The following is a 13,015-nucleotide window of genomic DNA, read 5'->3' on the forward strand; positions in this document are numbered from 1 at the left end:
TGATTATCATGTCAAAATTTTAGTCAATGGTTGAATGTCCGATCACTGATTAAAAAAAAGGCTTTCAACAAAAAAAAAAAAGTAGCTTTTCTTTCACCAACCATCTTTTTTATTATTATTGTTATTTCTCTCTTTTTTTTTTTTTTTTTTTTACTTTATTCTAATAATTCAATGTCACAAGATCGTCAGTGGAATGTCCTTCTAGGAGCTACTGGCAGTGTTGCAAGTATAAAATTACCAATGATTGTGGATGAATTGAATAAGGTAATTCAAAAAAATACAAATACTTTTTTTTTTTTTTCATTTGCTTACAAATAGAATATTATATGTTAGAAACCTGGTATTAATGTCAAAGTGGTACCTACAGCAGCTTCATACTTTTTTTTCAAGGATGCCAAAGTCAATGCCACTATTCATACAGATGAAGAAGAATGGTCTGTACGTCACTCTTCAAAATATCTTTTTTTTTTTGATATGTTTCTAACTCTATATTCTACATTTATATATCATATCTTATTTTTTTTTTTTTTTTTTTTTTTTAGATGTGGAAGAAGAAAACTGATCCAGTATTACATATTGAAGTAAGTTTATTCTCCTTTATATATAGAATGGAAAAAAAAAAAAAGAAGGAATTGTTAAATAAAAAGGGACTCATTTGAACGTTATTCAACTTTGTTACTTATTCTTCATAGTTACGGAAATGGGCCGACATTATGGTAATTGCTCCTTTGGATGCCAACACACTTGCCAAAATAGCTAATGGTATCTGTGATAACTTATTGGTAACAACTGAAAAAAAAAGGGACCTTGTATTGATTTCCTTTATTTACTTTTTGCTTACTTTATTTTACGTTTGAAATAGACTAGTATACTACGTGCATGGGATACAAATAGACCGGTTCTCGTTTGTCCCGCAATGAATACCAACATGTGGGTTCATCCATTTACAAGCAAGCATTTATCTGTCCTGGAAGATACATTTGACTTCAAAATCGTGGCTCCCATCAGCAAAACTTTGGCATGTGGTGATACTGGTAATAACATGATACTATCTTAAGTATGAAGCAATTCTATCTTACTTTTTTTTTTCTATAGGTGTTGGTGCCATGGCTGAACCTGAAACTATTGCTGCAAGAGTATTTGAACTTTTAGTAGAAGAGGACAGAGTTCGCAATGAAGACATCATCTCTCCTGATGAACGTGAATTGGCTTGATCTGAAGAACTGTATATTATTATTTGTATATTTATTAGTTATTTATCAAGTATTTTTTTTTTTTTTTGTTGTAAATAAAGGAAATAACGGTTGGTTGTACTTTACACTATACAGTACTTTTTATTTGTTTGATGCACGCGTCTGATTAATCAATAGTTGATGGATGCTTTCATCTTTGTTGTCAATATATATTTTATATGATACTATACAATATGGTCATTAATTCATGCATATTTCGATTGAAATTATTTAGTATTGTACGTGATTTTTTTTTCTTGGTTCAAATTTAAAAAAAAAAAAAAAAAAAAGAGGTACATTACCTAAATTGGAAATTACATGCCACTCCACTCTACAACGGAATGACAGTTATTTTTTTTTTCTTTCAAGGATGATCATTCTAGTATCAACCATTTTTCATATATACAGGCATCGCCATTATAATAGAGCTATAGTGAACACTTTTAAAAAAATAAAATAAAAAAAACAAAATAAAAAAAAAAAAAACAAAATAAAAAAAAATAAAACAAAATAAAAAAAAATAAAACAAAAAAAAAAAATAAAATAAAAAAAAAAATAAAATAAAAAAAAAATAAAATAAAAAAAAAAAAATAAAGTAAAAAAAATAAAATAGAAAAATAAAATAAAAAAAATAAAATAAAAAAAAAAATAAAAAAAGACGAAAAATGTACCATTGGAAAGCAAGACACGTGGTCTCACGTGTGCCAAAATTAGGATTAGATTTATAATGAACATGGCAGTCTAATTTTCAAAAATGGTCGCTTGGTGTAGTTGGTTATCACGTCTGTCTAACACACAGACGGTCAGCAGTTCGAATCTGCTAGCAACCATACTTTTTGCTTTTTTACTATTTTCCTTTACGTTACACAAGAGTTGCGGATTTTTTTATGACTTTGGTGATGATTGGTTACGGTTGTTAAGTGATTTTTTGGTTGTGTTGAGGAATTTTTTGGTTTATAGGTTCAAAATTGAAAAAGTGAAACGGATGATTGAAAGTTAATAATGTTTATAGTGAGCACCAGTACTTGATTACGCAAGCACACGTATAAGAAAAGAAATAAAAAAAAAAAAAAGTAAAGTAAAGAAAAATAAAGTCTTGTTCCAAATTTGGAAAGTAAAAGTAGAGTAAAATTGTTCTGACTTTAAATAGAGAACAAAGTGAGCCAATCAAAAGTGATAATCCACAATATAATCAGGTTATGGGTGAAGGAAGATGTTTATTAAAAAAAATATATATATATTATTGACTAAAAAAAAGAAAAGGAGAAAAAGAAGGGGATATTTATACTAAAATTATTATGCAACATAACGTTTATATAAAATTGATATTGAAGGTATAACTATAGAGATAAAATTTATATAAAAATTATGTGCAAAGGATAACTATATAAATGATGAGAACGGAGACTAAAATTTTTTTTTTTTTTTTTAAAATCTTTTTTTTTTTTTTTTTTTTTTTTTTTTTTTTTTTTTGGTTTTTCCTCAACAGTTGTTAGGTCCAAAATTGATAAAATTGTTCTGACTTGATATAAGGAACAAAAGCGAGCCAATCAAAATGAATAATCCACAATTACAATGAATGATTTTTATTAAAAAAAAGATAATTATTGACAGACTCCAAAAAAAAAAAAAAAAAAAGGATATTTATACTATTTAAAAAAAGAAAAACAACAACGAAAAAGAAAACGCAAGTCAAAAACGAAACGAGAATCGAAAACGAAATGAAAATCGGAAACGAAATTAATTTTTTTTTTTTTAATCATACAAGATTTTGTCAAGGTTTATGTTGATATTACGATCAGTTAATTAATTTTTTTTGATGATAATTCCTGTTGTATAATAATATCTTTATTTCTAGTGGGGGAATAAATAAAATACTGTATATTCTGAAGTAATGATAATAATAATAATAAAATAAATAAACTGTATATACGTAGTATTTATGTATGATATGTGTAGTATGTATGTATGTATGAGAGAGAAAGAGATACTATTGTATATGATATAAAAAGGACGACATTCGTATTTTTTTTTTCAAAAAGTAAGAGCCATCAAATGTCAAACAGAATCATATAGAATCCATCCTTAGTTACCTCCAGGAATCAAAAATCCCACCAAGCAGGCATCTAACATGAATTCGACATTTACCCAAGAATGTGTAAGCACTAAGATATCATACATTCAAAAAAAAAAAAAAAAAGTCAGTTAATCTATCTTTTTCCCTCTACCAAGAAAAATTCTTACTTCCATTTTTTTTTTCTTCTTCTTTACTTACTGAATAGTTTTGTTCCATCTCTACCAGCAATCCGCATCAAGTCCTTGACACCTCCAGGATGAAAATGCATATAAGGAGTAATGTTGTATATTTTGCCTTGAATTGCTGTCCAAGCGTCGTCCATAGATTTATGTTGTTTCAAGTCGTCCAAAGTATATCTTGCCAGTTGAGGAACACCCTACAAATAGAAAGAATATAGTCACTATTGAGTCTTTTTTTTTTTTTTTTTTTTTTTATTTATTACTCTCAAATCTTGTCCAGAAGATTTCAAACGAGCCCAATCTAAAGGAGAATGTCCTGGCTCTAACTGAACTTTTTGTCGACGTCGAGGTATAGCAGCAGCAGCAAGTCGTTGAGGACCATCTCTGGCTGGGAATTCAGGAACACCGAGGGAAGGTACGTTTAATGAGGTATCTACAAAAGAAAAAAGAATAAGAAAGAAGAAAAAAGAGCGCAGTATTGTTAACATGGATAGATAATGGACAACCAAAAAGAAAAAACAAAGAAGAATAAATGGAGTTTTCAACATAAGTTATAATTTTTTTTTCTCACCTGATGGATCCGGCATAAATTAATTCTATAAAGTATTAAAAAAAAAAAAAAAGAAAAAAAAAAAAAAGGAGATAATACAAAAAAAGAATCAAAATTTTTATTAATGATAGGTTTGAAAGTCCGTGTAATTTCTCATTGAGTAAGTGTTGGTAATAAGAGTAACATAAAAGAGTATATGATAAATAGTGTGGTATGAGTAAAATGTAGATATATATATGTGTGTGTGTGTAAATGAGTGTAAGTAAAGTGATGTAAAATAATAATAATAATAATAATAATAATAATAATACTAATAAGCAAACTAAACTACAATAAGTATGAATCATCAAGGTCGATTGGATGGAGGTGGAGTACCAAGAGAAGACCATTTTATTGAAGGTTTGTCACATAATCCAAGACAAAGTTCCACATGAGGAGATGGAGGATCACGAAGTACACTACGTATAGGTTCATGAAGGGGATAAAAAGTATCATTAGAAGCATTTGAAATCACAATCCGTTTGCCTGGGGGAGGTCGGTCCATTTCGATTTCTTCCAGTAGCTGATAGAATGTAAAAGTATCAGTGATGGCTAAATTTCGAATAAAATAAAAAGTATTATTTGAAGTTATTGGTGTAGAATAGCGATGATGATCTGGTGAAACGATATTTTCCAAAGTAGGAGGTGATGGTGAGACTGTGGGTGAAACGGATGATGATGATGATGATGACGATGATGATGACGATGATGATGACGAGGTTTCAGTTGATATATCCATGGATGTATCTTCCTGATGATGCTCCAATTCTTTTTGATTGACTATAAAAGGTCGAATAGTTTGTTGTCGATCTGTTTTCAATGAAATAGTTTCTACTAAAAATCGTCTTTGTTGTTGATGATGATGATGATATGAATCTGTATTATCATAAGAATATTGTAATGAACTATGTGGTTGAGATGGATGAATTTGTTGTTGTTGTTGTTGTTGAGAATCCATGAATAATGATGAAGTGCCAAGAGTCAAACGATGATGATGATGAGGAGGAGAATAATAATAAGGATGATTTGATGTTGGTTTAGAAGTACGTTGTAATGGTGGTAATTGTTGTGAAGTAAAAGGATCTATTGTTGTGGATGGTGGAGTAAACACAGGTGATGTGTCGCGACGAGTATGATGATGACGATGATGTGATTGATGACGATGTGGAGGAAGAGTAGAAGACACAGATGATCCAGAATAACCGTTCATGGAAGAATTAGAGGAGAACAAAGGAGTACTAATACTTGATAAGGGTGGAGCAGGTGATGACGAAGATGAAGAATAATCATTTTCATGTTCGATAGGATAGTGAGAAGTTCGTTTCCGTTTCATAGAGGTAGATGCAGACATAGAAGAGAAATCGGGCAAAGGAGGAACAGAAGGATCCGAATAGTCACGATAGGAAGGGAGCTGCATTTCCTTGACCTTGGCAGCCAAACCACCATTAGTTACCGGTAGTAACCCGTTACTCTTCCGACGAGGGGATGATTCAGTAGTATGAGGAGGTGGTAACATGAGAGAATCAAGATTTCCATTAGAATCTGCTGGTGAAGGAGGCGCTTGCTGTGATAATCGGCGTAGATGGCGTTTTTTGGCTCGATATAACGTAGAACTATGTGCCTTGCAAAGTGAGACTTCATCTACTTGTAATAAACCAATGACTTGATCATGTTCGTTTTTGTAAATGGCATGAGCATTTTGAGTTAACCATTGTATTGAAAAGTCGTAATCTTCTTTATCTACAGCATGTAATTTCTTTGCTCTAGAGTCTAAACTTCCACCAGGTAAATTCTTGCCTCGTCTTGGTTGGATGTTGTCACAGTTACAATCCATACCATAAGTCTATAAACGAAGATAATATTATGAAAAATAAAAAGAAACCTATTTTTTTTTTTTTTTTTTTTTGTAATAAGAACCTACTTTTGAACAAGTGAAGCATACACTACAAACTAAACAAGCGTTCTAAGTTACATAAAGAAGAATAAAACAGGAAAAATAAAACAGAGTTTAGACTAATATGGGAAAGATAGTTCCTTTTTTTTTTCTTCTTTTTTTTTTTTTTACTTTTCGAATGGGTAGAGGACAATCAATATGAGATATCATTGGTATGAATGATTGAAAGGATATAATATATATAAAGAAAACTAATACATAAGAAAGTAAAGAAGAAGAAAAAAAAAGGAAAAAGGTAAAAATAAAAAAAAAAAAAAATCGGACGAACGAGAAAAAGAAAACTAGGGGCGGGTCCTATTTTTAAAATTTTTTTTTTTGTCCTTTTGCATGTTATTCTTTTGGTCGCCATGTGCGTAAAAATGTCAACAAAAAGCATTCTGTTTATTTCTAAAAGTGAAGCACCTTTCTTTTTCCCCCTTAGATGTTATAACAGTATAAAATTATTCATCCTAATAATAACAATAATATTAATAATAAAAATAATAATAAATTTTTATTTATGCAAAACAAATGTAAAAAAAAAAAACTATCAAATGATATAAATGGTCATAAACTACAAAAAAAAAAAAGGAATGTATAAAACAAAAAAAAAAAAAATAAGTGTGTTGGGTGCCATTGTAGCACAATCATGGTTGTTACACGACATACTATGCTTCATTTCGTTTGACATTCCATACCAGGTACGCCACCGCTACTGTATCCAACAATCTATCCTTAATTACCACTACTGTACTTGCTTCATTAGATTCTTCATTTGTTGATGGTGGAGTAAAATCAGATGATGCTGTCAATAATCCTCTAGCCTTTTTCTTGAACTATTCAAATATATATATATATATAGTATAAAATCATTATCATCTTTTTTTTTTTTATTTTTTTTCATTAATCCTTTTCTTACCTCCATTTTCACTGAAGTTAAAATAGCACGATCCTTGGGTCCCAAAGTACTTAATAGCGCCAATTCTCCAACAGTTTCTGCTAGTGTTGCCAATGCGGTAGCGTGGATACTATTAAAACATAAATATAGAAGAAAAAAAAAACAACATAAAACATCAAGATTACCAAAATAGTTCTAGTCATTTTTCTTACCTTTTGAATGGATTTCGGTTTTTATGTCGATCCTAATCAACAAAATAATAATAACAATAAGAATTTTAATTTTAATCATGATATATGTATACTATACCCGCATGATACCAGTACAAAAACCTTTCGAAAAAGTGGATACACGAAGATCTATAGTATAAAGAAGAAAAATCGGTTATTCAATAAGTTAGTATCACATAGAACGTGTTTTCCTCCAGTTGGCTCCGAACAATCTTTTTTTTTTTTTATAATATTTTCATTTACCAATACTACCCACATAAGGATTCACACCACAAAGTAAAAAGTTGAATATTTTAGGTCGAAAAAGTTTGATTAAAGGTTTATTGAGTTTTTCCCAAACATGAAGAGGTTGTTGTGAACCACGTAAAGTCCAAACTAGATAAAGTATAGATAGTACAGTAGCAACAATGACACCAACAATAAATCGTGTTAATATCGTATATTCCAAGGCTAAAGCTACTCGAATAAGTTGCAAAGTTGCTTGAAAATGTTGATATAATGCTTGTACAAGCATCGAAGATTGCTTGGAATCAAGTGTTTCCTCCATGTAGAATAATAATAGATATGGGAAAAAAAAAGAAAAAAAAAAAAAGAACAACCAACCAAAGTATAAAAAAAAATAAAAATGGTGGACGAATTCACATTCCGACTGATTTTATTGCAAGCTTTTTTACTTTTCGTTAAGAGGCAAACTGTTCTATATGTTCTATATGTTCCATTTTATATAAACTAGGAGATCTATTTGTATCTCTATTCATTTTTTCTTCTTGATGATGATGATGATCAATTGGTTCCCATCTTGCTATCCAGCATGCTAAAATAGTGATACTTTCTAGAGCAATGATTGCCATATTCCTATGATGATGATGGATCAAAAGTTGAATATTATCAAGTTTTTTTTTTTTTTTTTTTTTTTTTTTTTTTTTTTTTTTTTACCAATAAAATCCAAGTACATCTGCAATACATCCAACATCAGGTACACCAGGCTGAGCAGATCTTAAAGCAGGTAAGGCAAAAAATAGAGTGGCACCTAACAAACAGGCATCTCCTTGAACAGGACGACGACGACAAAGAACTTGATAACCAAAAATAGCTAATACTAAAGATAAAGCCCACATCAAGATACACATGAAAAGACTAAATCCAAGTGTGGTAGTAGATCGACCCGTCATGATCTTCAGACCCAATCGATGATCTAAAGGAGTGAAGTTTGGTACAAAACTGAAAGAAGTTAAACTAGCTTCCAATACAAAGGATAAAGGAATAGGTTGATGAATAGTATCATTATTATGTGTTGTATTGCTAATTTCAGACGTGGCTTCCATTTCAAAATAACCTGCATAACGATCAAAAGGATAATCAATTGGATTTCCATCATCATAATGAAAAGGGACTTGAAGTGGCATCAGATATTCCCCTGAATGATAAGTGTATTTTTGAAATGGAGAAAAAGAAATCGTCATATCATGTCTAAGTAAGTAAAAAAATAGTAATAATGAGTCCTTTTCCATCTCCCCTCGAAAATTCATTCATGCTACTTTCCACATTTGGCAACTTTTTTTTTTTCTTTTTTCTTTTTTACACTAATTGTCCCTGCAAGTTAATAAGAGATCCATTAGGTTGAAACACAAAGTGAATCACGTATGTTTTTTCGTTAAAATTGACATCCAGTACAGATGCATTTATCAAGAGGGATTGACCTTGATTCATAGGATTTATATAATTCACCATTATCATTTGTCTAAATAATGAAAAAGATGAGAAAAAGAAAACATCATCCTTTGTATTGTAATATTTACCTTCCTTCACCCATATAAACATGCCATGTAGGGACTATTATATATATAGTATATTTTTAAATGTGAATCCTATTGATCTTTTGTCTCCATCCTTTATAGAATTGTTCTTACTTATCACTGCCAGCAGTGTAATAATGAAAAAAACTGCAGTCATGACTCTTCGCATGATCAATCGAAATCGTAGTAAGTTCATTTGAACGTCAATAAAAAAAATGAAATGATATAGTAATGAAAGAAAAATAAAATAAAATAATAGAAAATGGAGTTTTTTTTTTTATATAAAAGTACAATTAGATTCAATTCCTTTTTTTCATATAATCAAAAAAAGAAAAGAAAAAAGTAAAAGAATAAAAGGATAACGTTCAAAAGGAGAAAAGTCAAAAATATAAATAACGCAAATTAAACTAAAAGGGAAAATGATCGATGACTTGATAAAAAAAAAAAAAAAAAGGGGAGATCCTTAAAGGGCTGTAATAAGGAGATGATTATTATATATATATATATATATGTTTGTGTGTGAGGGGAGGAGAACATGATCTTTACTAATAAAGACCCTTTTGTATAATATAGAAATATCATCCAAAATATACTTTTATAATATAAAGATAAATAAATAAATAATGTATTTTATTCAAAAAAGAAAAAGAATAATTAAAACAATCATCTAACTAACAGATTAAAATCCTATCATCATCTTCATCAGGATAATCTACATGATAGCTACGGACTGGGCTAAAGAAATAAGGTTTCATTAGCTTCAAATCATACACATGTTCAAATGGATCCAGAGTGTCATCATCAAGATCATTCAAATCAACTGTTCCATCCAGTAACCCTTGATCTTCCAGGCTTCGTTGATTGATACTCGTATATTTCTTCCATCCTAATTTGTTGTGTCGTCCTCGATGAGTTCCCTTGACCGTCAATTGCAAAAAGAATTGTTCATGAGGTAGTGTATAATCCCGTGCTGTAATTCTTAATACAGCTGTTGATGTTGGATTTTGTTTTAATTGTTCTTGAGATTCAGTACCACTATCATCATCATCATCCTTCTTTTTCCATTCATATCGTCCATGGAATGTTTGTCGTTTCGAAAATCGTCGATCCAATTGTTTAACTACTTGTGCTGGTTCATCAGTCGTCACATGTTTCACTATACGTCCATCTGTAAAGAAGCGAAGATATCGATAATAGGTCACCAGATGTACAGGTTGATTCCATGATGTTTCTGAAGTTCCTGGTCGAACATAATGACAAGTTGAAATATATACACCATCATATCTGATTCTAGGTCTTTCTACAAACATGTTATACCATCCACCACCATAATACTTTTGTACTTGATCCAAGAGGAGAGATTTTGATTCTGCCAATGTCATTGTAGGGGGCCTATAAGCATGTTCACATAGATATCGCCAAAGAGAAGGTGTTCTAGTCAATAAAAATAATCGTTTACATACCAATGCTACTCTGGCACTAGAGGAAAGTGAGTGTAAAAAGAGATATTTCAAAATCGCTAACAAGATTTCATCTATTTGGTTTATATAATAATAATAAGTATCTATTTTTTTTTTTTCATTGCATTCATCTAACTTACTGGGTAACTTGGAGATTAATACTGGTTTATAGTCAAGAGCAGGGATAAAATCGGTATCTTGTTGAGAAAATTCATCAATCAAAGGAGTCAAAGGATCTTGCCAAACCAAAGAGGATGATTTGATAACATTTGTTTCTGGTTGTTCGTATTCATCTCCAACAGGTACAATATGTCTAAAATTATCATCATCACTACCATGGACTGTACCATTATTACCGCTATCCAACTGTTCTGCTTCTTTTTGTAATTGAGGTACAATATGTGTTTGATAATGTCGTTTATAATCATAGTCAATATCTCTATTCAACCGGAATGCTTGACGATAAAAATGAAGAGCTAGAGAAGTGTGAGAATGTATATATAACTATATTAAAACATTTACCTTTTCCCAATTGACCTTGACGCTCATGATCCACTGCCTTGATATAATGACCCATAGCTGTCTCTGGTTCCCTTTCTTCTTCTTGTTTTTCTGTTGTACCAGTGTCGACCTTATCAGCTTGTATCTCCTTCTTGTTGTTATTGTTATTGGTCAGTATAGTATTTGTGGTAGTTGAATCATTCAATGAAAGTGATGCTGCTTGTCGTACAATAGTATCATACCCAGTTGCCGCAGCTTTTGTTGAGTGTAAAGTGCCATGAGTCTCATGTTCTTCTTGCTGTTGTCTTTGGCGGGAAATCACTTCTTGTTTCCATTGATTTCGGAACTCATCTAGTTCTTTTTCTGTGGATGATGATGCCAGTGTTGTTGAATCCATAAGAGTAATGAGTGTAAATGTAACTTTTATCAAGAAAGATAGCCTATTTGTCCCACCAGCATAAAAGAAAAAAAAAAAGTGAAACGGAATGAAAAAAAAGCGGTGAAAAGTGGAAATTCAAAACGTCCATTTTTTATACTGTTAAAAACGGACATTGAAAACTTGGGTGTTCTTTTTTTTTTTGTCTCGTTCTTCGTGCAACAAAGTGAATAGATCTTTTCTCTTTACCTCTGTTTTTCTCTTCTGTCTTAATCATGAAACCTATATTACAACTAGAACAGTGTTTTTCATCAACAAATCAAGTACCTCCAGAAGTATTTGTCAATCTATTAGAAGAGATCAATCAAGCAGATTCTCCAGGAAAAGATACAACAGATCAGGTAAAATATTAGTACAATAGACATTAAAAAGATACTAACATTATCTCTCTCTCTCTTTCATTCTCTCTATCTTTAGCAAATTATCGACCTTATAGTTGCTGGTACCATTAACTTTCCAATACAACACAAAGCCTTCTCACCATTTTGTCATTTTATATTCAAACAATGTACAAAACAGGTATGACCTTTTCTTTTTTGTGTGTTCTTTCGTGTCGTTGATGCTTTACTTTTTTTTTTGATTAGATCCGATTATCCAGTTTTCGAGCCTCTTCCTTCGAAAAATGTATAACATATCTTTTAAATGGATTAGAATCCAATCAATGTACTGCCGAACTTCGTGTAGATATTCTTCGAGCACTTAGTGCTCTCTTGTATGAAAACAGTACCAATACCAGCAAAGTAATTTTTTTTTTTTTAAAAAAAAAACAAATGATACAATTAAACTTACTTATTATTATAGTTTTATAGTTCCTTGATTCCTTTGTTATTGCAATCTGCGGAACGATCTGTGAAACCATTGGAAATACGACGGATGGCGATCAATTGTCTCGGTAACCTTTGCGCTGGTGCTGGATCAAAGTTACAGCTATATTACAAGGATATTTACAAAGTATTACTATCCAATCTCTGCGTTGTCAGTCATACAAACAAAGGAAAAATGATGGTGGCGTCTCCTAGTAGTCTTGACTTTAATGATCCAGCAATACGAAAGGTATATCAAATTAAAATTTATGTTCTCCCCTTTTTTTTAAACTCTTTATTTTTATAGGTGGCTAGTAGTACTTTACGCGCTCTCCAATTTTTACTTGGTCAAGACAAAACCTTGGTTACCAATCCATTATGTGATATTGTAGAAATCATCCATACATTTCTTTTTATGCATGTCAATGTCCAATCATATCAGCTTTTATTGGCTTTATCATCTTCCAAAGGTAAGACGTATAATTCTCGTTTATTGACTGTTACTTATAGATTTTTTTTTTTTTAGAAATGAACAATACTGGATCCCGAATGCAATCAAATCGAATTTGTAGATCTTCTTCTATCTTGACCTCTTCCTCACATCACCATCACCTACAGCAACAACAACCTACATGGCGTCCACATACTAATAGATATTTGTCCAATGGAATCACCAGTTCTGATTCTGAATTATCTGATTCTGATAGTGTGGCCTTCAGTCCAAGAAAATGGTAAAGTTCACTTCTTTAGTGTGTTTTTATTTCTAACTTTGATTTTTCTTCGTCTTATAGTCGTGATGATGCAAAGATACGCATCAATGCCGTCTTATGTCTATTAGCCGTCGCCAAGGTAAGTCCCTGTGGAAAAATATAGAGTCCTTA

General features: G+C 31.0%; 4 protein-coding genes and 1 non-coding gene across 5 annotated transcripts; 2 read left to right on the forward strand and 3 right to left on the reverse strand.

The window, feature by feature from the left end:
• Positions 1–142: 142 nt before the first annotated feature.
• On the forward strand, positions 143–1,281 carry BX664DRAFT_320369 (flavoprotein). The gene is made up of 6 exons (XM_051543111.1): positions 143–264; positions 334–438; positions 543–581; positions 693–782; positions 863–1,034; positions 1,096–1,281. Exons 1-6 carry the CDS (start codon positions 172–174, stop codon positions 1,212–1,214), a joined length of 618 nt encoding a protein of 205 aa, XP_051404670.1. The 5' UTR covers positions 143–171; the 3' UTR covers positions 1,215–1,281.
• A 707-nt stretch (positions 1,282–1,988) lies between these two features.
• Positions 1,989–2,062, forward strand: BX664DRAFT_t4. Its single transcript has one exon. It is a non-coding gene; the product is annotated as a tRNA-Val (tRNA).
• A 1,255-nt stretch (positions 2,063–3,317) lies between these two features.
• On the reverse strand, positions 3,318–3,976 carry BX664DRAFT_255904 (cytochrome b5-like heme/steroid binding domain-containing protein; the record flags this gene model as incomplete). Its single annotated transcript, XM_051540437.1, has 3 exons — positions 3,318–3,397; positions 3,508–3,685; positions 3,752–3,976. 3 exons carry the CDS (start codon positions 3,974–3,976, stop codon positions 3,318–3,320), a joined length of 483 nt encoding a protein of 160 aa, XP_051404671.1.
• A 348-nt stretch (positions 3,977–4,324) lies between these two features.
• BX664DRAFT_320372 (uncharacterized protein) lies at positions 4,325–6,284 on the reverse strand. The gene is given in 4 exon segments (XM_051543112.1): positions 4,325–4,760; positions 4,773–5,920; positions 5,999–6,040; positions 6,143–6,284. 4 exon segments carry the CDS (start codon positions 6,179–6,181, stop codon positions 4,385–4,387), a joined length of 1,605 nt encoding a protein of 534 aa, XP_051404672.1. The 5' UTR covers positions 6,182–6,284; the 3' UTR covers positions 4,325–4,384.
• Positions 6,285–6,678: 394 nt separating this feature from the next.
• Positions 6,679–11,292, reverse strand: BX664DRAFT_254998 (uncharacterized protein; the record flags this gene model as incomplete). Its single annotated transcript, XM_051540395.1, has 13 exons — positions 6,679–6,846; positions 6,930–7,038; positions 7,121–7,152; positions 7,218–7,267; positions 7,382–7,639; positions 7,869–7,993; positions 8,075–8,608; positions 8,721–8,838; positions 9,662–9,922; positions 9,968–10,468; positions 10,535–10,870; positions 10,917–11,040; positions 11,125–11,292. 13 exons carry the CDS (start codon positions 11,290–11,292, stop codon positions 6,679–6,681), a joined length of 2,784 nt encoding a protein of 927 aa, XP_051404673.1.
• Positions 11,293–13,015: the final 1,723 nt, after the last annotated feature.

The sequence above is a fragment of the Halteromyces radiatus genome (genome assembly GCF_025201355.1).
Source record: "Halteromyces radiatus strain CBS 162.75 chromosome Unknown BX664scaffold_1, whole genome shotgun sequence".
Taxonomy (NCBI): Eukaryota; Fungi; Mucoromycota; class Mucoromycetes; order Mucorales; family Cunninghamellaceae; genus Halteromyces; species Halteromyces radiatus.

Excerpts from the sequence above, each read along its gene's own strand:
- BX664DRAFT_320369 (XM_051543111.1), top strand. The coding sequence starts at position 172 with ATGTCACAAGATCGTCAGTGGAATGTCCTTCTAGGAGCTACTGGCAGT. Across the intron at positions 265-333 it reads TTGTGGATGAATTGAATAAG|AAACCTGGTATTAATGTCAA; the intron begins GTAATTCAAAAA and ends ATTATATGTTAG. Across the intron at positions 582-692 it reads ATCCAGTATTACATATTGAA|TTACGGAAATGGGCCGACAT; the intron begins GTAAGTTTATTC and ends TATTCTTCATAG.
- BX664DRAFT_320372 (XM_051543112.1), bottom strand. The coding sequence starts at position 6,181 with ATGATATCTCATATTGATTGTCCTCTACCCATTCGAAAA. Across the intron at positions 6,041-6,142 it reads GTCCTCTACCCATTCGAAAA|AACGCTTGTTTAGTTTGTAG; the intron begins GTAAAAAAAAAA and ends TATGTAACTTAG. Across the intron at positions 5,921-5,998 it reads TATGCTTCACTTGTTCAAAA|ACTTATGGTATGGATTGTAA; the intron begins GTAGGTTCTTAT and ends CTTCGTTTATAG.